The sequence below is a fragment of the Anabas testudineus genome, chromosome 14, assembly GCF_900324465.2.
Source record: "Anabas testudineus chromosome 14, fAnaTes1.2, whole genome shotgun sequence".
Taxonomy (NCBI): domain Eukaryota; kingdom Metazoa; phylum Chordata; class Actinopteri; order Anabantiformes; family Anabantidae; genus Anabas; species Anabas testudineus.
This window is the reverse complement of record NC_046623.1, coordinates 2363007-2370262: the sequence shown is the minus strand read 5'-3', so window position 1 is coordinate 2370262 and position 7256 is coordinate 2363007. Positions and strand designations below refer to the sequence as shown.

General features: G+C 45.0%; 1 protein-coding gene across 1 annotated transcript; it reads left to right on the top strand.

Moving 5' to 3' along the window:
• Positions 1-3937: 3937 nt before the first annotated feature.
• Positions 3938-5788, top strand: crx (cone-rod homeobox). The gene is made up of 3 exons (XM_026372447.1): positions 3938-4034; positions 4820-4971; positions 5150-5788. Exons 1-3 carry the CDS (start codon positions 3938-3940, stop codon positions 5786-5788), a joined length of 888 nt encoding a protein of 295 aa, XP_026228232.1.
• Positions 5789-7256: the final 1468 nt, after the last annotated feature.

Below are 7256 nucleotides of genomic sequence, written 5' to 3'. Positions count from 1 at the left end.
TACATGTGCAATCATGCAAACGTCAAACTATTTTCACACATTGGACTGCAGAAGATTTTTAGGAGAAACCTTCACTCTCAAGCTTGAAATGTGCTTCTTCTTGGCTGATCTCGTGTCCGGCTGATCAGACAGCGCTTTTCCTCCTCTGCTGCAGCGAGTCTTCGTTCTTAGCAAAGTCGAAACAATTCACTGAGAATTTACTGAAACAATATGATTGTCTATGGAACGTGGCAGCCACGTGGAAACACACCCATCACTGACCTTTAGAGATACCAAATAAACCTTCATAGGCAGTATCATTACTGAGAGGCCATGTCTACAAGTACCAGGTAACTGTGTGATAACATTCTCTGACGTTGGTTTCCAGATATTATCTTTGAGATGTAAAGTTGGGAATTTTCAGGGGCTGTGCTCTGCATCCATGTAGACCAACAGAAAATAACAGAGCTGTTCAGCAGCATCTAGACACCACATGTGTTCATGCAGAAGAAGATAAAAATACTAATACAAAACAAATAGTTTAAGTTTTGTGAGAGGACCTCGGTGAATTTCTCTGGTGACCAGCAGCAGCAGCAGCAGCAGCATTGTCTCCACTTGAAAACTTCACCATGCATTAACCAAGCTTTGTTGTAGCCTGACCATTCCTCAGCATGTGTTACTATGTCCGCTGTGAGTTACTTGGGGTGAAGCAGACGGAGGTGAGGCCCAGATAGCTGCTGCTCCATATTGTGACAGTTCAGAGGTGGCAGTGTGCTACACCCCCACTATTCCTAATACCCCCTGCTAATCCATCTGCAGGATTAATGTCCACTGTAATCACTCATCCTCTACACTGACACACGTCACCTCACAGTGCAACTCCTGACTCATTACACGCACACGCACACACACAGCATGAACGTACCTTGTATAAGACGTTTATTGTAATTGTATGTGCAGTAAGACATGTTGTGTGACTACATTTCTGTAAGCAGAACACTGGCAAGAACAAGTCTGGAAACTGCAAGTCTGTCATTGGGCAAGAGGCAGGATACATCCTGGACAGGTCGCCAGTCATTCACAGGGCTGACACATAGAAACAGACTAATATTCACACCTGTGGGCAATTTAGAGTCACCTATTAAACTAAGTCCAAACTCCACACAGAAAGGTTCCTGGCAGACCTGTGGATTCAGGCTGTGAGGTGACAGTGCTAATCGCTCCACCACCATGTAAACAGCTACAATTTGTTACTCACTCAGTGTTAAACTTGAAGACTTGAAGTTAAACTTTTTCCCAGAAATTAAAGTGTGGATGGTACTGTAAGTGAACATCTGCCCAGGAAGACAATCACTTACTATACGAGTGTCAACACACAAATTTGATATAACCATTATAATGTGCTCCAATATGCTTCATTTTTTGTTTTTGTCTTGTAATGTGGTCACTTGAATACAACCAACAAAGCATAACAGGAAGTGTGTAGATGTTTCCAAACGTTTCTGTTATAATATGTGTTAAATGTAGTGTTCTAGCAGTTGAAAGCAACTGGATCATTTAACTAAACTAAAACTTTTCAGTATTTTAGTGTTATACTCTTTTACAATTAGTTATTGTTATACTTACCATTTTAATGTAATGTAAACTATACTTTTTTTATACTCCTCACAATAAGTTTAAAGAGTAATTCTGGGGTGAAGACCAGGTTCGAATGACACTTCTGTTAGGGTTAGGGTCTGTGTGTGTGTGTGTGTGTGTGTGTGTGTGTGTGTGTGTGTGTGTGTGTGTGTGTGTGTGTGTGTGTGTGTGTGTGTGTGTGTGTGTGTGACAGAATGGCACTCCAACTGGTATGTGCTAACTTAGTGGACAGGACGGGGGGTTGGTGGGTTGGTTAGTGGCGGTCTGTGCTGAGCTGCTGGTGGCACCTGGTTTGCAAAGAGGAGATTATTACAATGTGTGTGTGTGTGTGTGTGTGTGTGTGTGCTCAGTGAGTGATCAGGGCTGACAGCGTCCCCTGTATTGCTGGCTGGCCTGCAGATTTAGCCGACCTGTTTTAGACACTCTAATCTGGATTAACTGCAGCAGTGTGTCAGTGGGGACGAGCAGCAGAGCCTCCCCCACCCTCTGCCCCTTCACCTGCTTCTCCTCCACCCCTCACACGTTCCCTCCCTCTCTGTACCTGCTCTCCTCGCCCCCTCTGTCCACCAAACTTACTTGTTTTCTTTCCTTATTTCCCAGCTTCCGTTCTCAGGTCACAGTCACCCAACATCACATTGAAAACAAACTCTGTCCTGTTTAAAATCAAAACTCTTGCATCATTTGAACGTGTCTCTATGTGAGTCCAGCTTTAGGGGGGAAGGGCAGTGGGTAGGGATTATACCAGCTCAGGCCTGTTCCCTACTTCCCTATTTGCTGTTGCAGCTGTAGGACGAGATGTTCCAATAGCATCATCATTAAAATCAACTAGTAGTGTTTGTATAACATTTCAGATCTATTTCTGATAAAGGCCCAAAAAAACTACACAATCCACATTTTGGCCAACGTTTACAATATTTCGTCTTAATACTACTGCATTACTTCGACATAGCAGAGTGACCTGATTAAATAAAAAGAGTGGAGAAAACAGTTAAAAGTGGCCCACAGATAAAAAGTTGTCAAAAGCAACATGATTAAAAAAAACTCCAAAGTGCACGACAATCCACTTAAAAGGTTCTCATGCAATATTAATGTAATACTAATGTCACTGTGGAGGAAAACAAAGTGTCACTGCAGGATCTTCCATAAGGAAAAGTGATGTGTCCACTTGCAGAACATGTCTCCTTGCTCCCTGCTTCTTCGTCCTTCCACTACAGATGCTTCCTGTCGTCTCGTTCTCTATCTTCTCTCTATCTTCTGCCTTTCAACACACACCGACTCGTCCACTTTACCCTTGGTGCGGCTACAGTTAGTTCCCTGCAGCTCCCTTTTCCAGCAGCTCCACCACTGAACGGATCGCTTTGTCTTTCCTCCCTTTATCTGGAGATAAGATACTTACTTTTCAGATAAAGCATATTATGATAAATCAAATGAGCTTTTGTGCATCTGTGTGTGAGTGTGTGTGTGTGTGTGTGTACACGCGTGTGTGGGTGTGCAGCTGTTTTTGTGTTGTAATCTGTCGGTTATGTGTGAATGTATGAAGTGCAGCAGATGTGCAGCAGGTTAATTCAGCATCAGGAGGAAAACAGGGAGAAGCCGAACCAGGATATGAAGGAGAACAAGGAGAGAACAGAACTCACACACATCACACACACATCACACACACATCACACACACCTCATCGTCCTCTCATTTTCTGAGAACAGCTCCTAATGATACAACACATATTTGTATTATTGGTGTTCAACAACTTTTTATAAACTTTTTTAAATCTTTGTACTAATTCAAGTGAGGTTTCATTGAATCTGATCAAATATTGAATTTCTTTTTTTTTTTTTTTTTTTACTAAGACAAAACTTTGTAAATAAATAAATAGTAAATAATTTGTCTCATTAGAAAGACCGTGTGTGCGCGCGCGCGGGCGCGCGGTGGGAGGGGTCTGCTGAAGCCACTTGCTCCCTCTAATTAGCAGCGTGTGTCGGTGAAGAAAGTCAGTGGTGGAGCCACCTCACCGAGGCGCACAGGCATTCAGGGGGGCGCTTCACCTGTGTGATGACTTAACCTGGTGAAGTCCGACTTGGAGCAGTTTGGATGCTGTTTGCACTGCTGCTGAGCCAGAGGAGAGTAAAAGCTGAATTATAGATACAAACAACAACAGAAACACTTTCCTCTGGTGAACTCCGGCGCGTTTCCCTCCGCAGCGGGTTGGATCCGACGCACCGACACCGACTCGTGGCCCAGCTGAGCTCTGAGGGGACCTCGACTGTTGTGTTGCGTGTCCGAGCTACGAGTCAACGACAGGACTTAAAAGCCCGCTGCAAGGATGATGTCCTACATAAAGCAACCTCATTACACCATGAACGGGTTAAATTTGCCTGCTCCAGGAATGGATGTGCTTCACACCACAGTAGCTTATCCATGTAAGTAAAACTTTTACACACACACACATGTAAATATATATATTATGGCTTTTTTACTTTTACACATTTGTGTCTTTGTCTATTGTTGTTCTTTAATTGAGAAATTCCGCCTCCACCGTGCGTAAAAACGCGCAGGCTGATGCGTAACGCTGCATCCAAACGAGAAATACATGAAGTAGGATAAGTGTTTGTTTCATAAGAGCTCACGTACTAAGAAACCGGCTGTGTAATAGTGTTGAGATGTAGATTATTACATAATTAGGACTGAGATAGACAAAGAATAAGCTTTATTTTAATACTTGTTATTATGCTCAGTGCTGGAATCAGAACAGACCCCACAGAGTCTTTATTTTATTTTATTTTATCTTTCACTTACAGATAAATACAGACTTACTACCTACATGACAAATTCCCGTGACTACCTCCAATAATTTCTTATTATACTTATATACACCAAGGGAGCAGGGCTGTGTACCGTGGAGGTAGTTTGTGGTGAACTCTACAAATACTAGTTAAAAGAATAATAATGATGATGAAGGAGAGAAAACTACTGTAAAGTACAGGAGACAGCTTTGATACTTTAATATCATCAGCAAAAGTATTTGTTGGAGCAGTCTGTGGAAAAATGACCAGGCTCATAAACTGCTGCACACACACAACAGGACGACTCCATCTATAAACCTGCATCGTTCTCATTCATTCTGATTTATTCTCATAATTCACGTCATTCTCTCTGCTGCTGTCGGTACAATAATCCTGTTCTCTGTGCTCTCTTGGGTTTGCAGCCACACCCCGGAAACAGCGCAGGGAGCGCACCACGTTCACCCGGACACAGCTGGACATCCTGGAGGCGCTGTTCTCCAAGACCCGCTACCCAGACATCTTCATGAGGGAGGAGGTGGCCCTCAAGATCAACCTGCCTGAGTCACGGGTGCAGGTACGGGACAAGTAGCTCCACAGGCTGTGGGCTTCATTGGTTAAGTTAAGTTAGACTAGACATCTGAATGTTAAGGGGACACACAACTGAACAGTTACGCTCCTGATTATTCTATTATTCAAGTCCAGTCGGTTGTTTCTGGAGCCAACATGCTGTATTTTCTTCTTGGTGTCTCCAGGTTTGGTTTAAAAACCGCCGTGCCAAGTGCCGTCAACAGCAGCAGCAGAGCAGTGGTCAGTCCAAGCCCCGTCCCCCCAAGAAGAAGGCTTCCCCAGTGCAGGAGCCCAGCGTCCCCGACCCTGTCCCTAACCCATCTAGCTCCTACAGCCCCTCCTCTGCTCAGTCCGGGCCCACCCTGGCACAAAGCTCCAGCACTGGAAACACGGCTGTGTCCATCTGGAGCCCGGCCATCTCGCCCCTGCCCGACCCCCTGGCCTCCTCGTCGGCTCCCTGCATGCAGCGCCCCTCACCTTACCCTATGAGCTACGGCCAGCCGTCTGCGTACACCCAGGGCTACGCCAGCACCACCTCCTACTTCACCGGCCTGGACTGCAGTGCCTACCTGTCCCCCATGCACTCGCAGCTGTCGGGAACCGGGGGCGCTCTCAGTCCCATCACTGTGCCCTCGATGGGGGGCTCCCTAAGCCAGTCCCCGGCCTCTCTGTCCTCACAGGGCTACAGCACTGCCTCCTCTCTGGGCTTCACCTCTGTTGACTGCCTAGACTACAAGGACCAGCAGGCCTGGAAACTGGGCTTCACCACCATGGACTGCCTCGATCACAAAGACCAGAACTCCTGGAAGTTCCAGGTCCTCTAGAAAGCACGAAACAGTGGCGTCCACGTGTGTGTCAACCCGTTGTGTGTCAGTGAGTCCAGAGGACTTGTTATCGTTGCTTTTCAGTCGTTTGTAAGTTTTCCAGTGAGCGTGATGCGTCATCAACGCTGCCTGACGACGCATGACGTCGTCTTCATGCTACGTTCAAATCAGAGAACTGAAGCCTTTACTGAGTTTGTAGGAAAAGACTGGAGTCTGTATGGACACACACGGAGCCATCTCTCCTTTCGACAGGACTATGTGACACAGCTACACACACACAACACTTGTTCATGTTGTTTTAAACCTGCTTTAGCATTTAGTGAAAGGAGAGCTGCTTTAACACGACGTCCTCTAGGTAACTTCCTCTTCCAGGGTTGAATTATTTGAATCTATTTATTATTATTTTACGCTTCTCGTACATGTGTCATTTGGTTGTGTTTAGATCGTGTTGAGCGTCTGTGTGACAGTGTTAGCCTTCAGAGTCCTCATCCTGATCTGTTTCTAGTAGAACTAGAGTTTCTGTTTCACGTGTGTGACCTATTAAAGTGATTTATTCTTTACACTGTTGCGCAGAGAGAGTTATTAAAAGAAATGAGAGTTAGTGTTTGCTTCTAGCTCGTGTGAAGGATTTGCTTGCTGTTAAGAACTGATCCGCAGTTTGAGGATCCAAAGAGGCCAGGTTGTAGTCAGGTCTGGACCCGTCATGTTCGTCGTCATGTGGTTCTCACTGGTCCATCTTGGTTATTTTAGTTCATCTGATTCTGGGAGTGGCCCAATCCTCTTAGTCTCCCTTCAGCAATGCCCTAAGTGAATTAGTTAGGATTACAGCCCTATCCCCCTCTGTCTCTCTCTGTCTCTCACCCGTCTCTTCCTCTCTTACCTTCCCCGGAGCTCACTTCACTTTGTTCCCCCATCTTTTTTACCTTATTCTGCAGCTTCTCTTTCCTCGACCTCCACCTGTTTCTGTACTTTGCCTCACTTCACTTGTCTCACCCCCTCCTCCCCCAAAACTCAATCTGAGTCAAACAATATAGTTTTCACAGTGCTCTATCTCTCAGACACCTCTGCGGCAGCTCGTAGGTTCCCCTTCTTTCAGCTGCTCCTGGAGCCCACCCCCACTGCTCCACCCATCTCCCCAACTCCTCTGACAACTTGGTAATCCTCATATGACCTGATTAGTGCTGCACTGTCTTAACTAAGACATCAAAAATAATGAAAATTTCCAACACGTCAAGTAAATTTGAATATGAAATTAGTAATTTTAGATTAATCTAATGCAAAAATTTAATCTTAACTATTGATTAGGATCAAATTCAATTTATGCGAGTGCCACAGTGATTCTAGGCTAAAATGCCATGTTTCATGTTTCTGGTGCAATTCTCATGTAAAAATAAAAACGAATAGTGTTTTTGTTTCTGAGAGGAGTAAAGTGGGAGCCGCACACATTTCAAAGCATTTTCCTGCACTC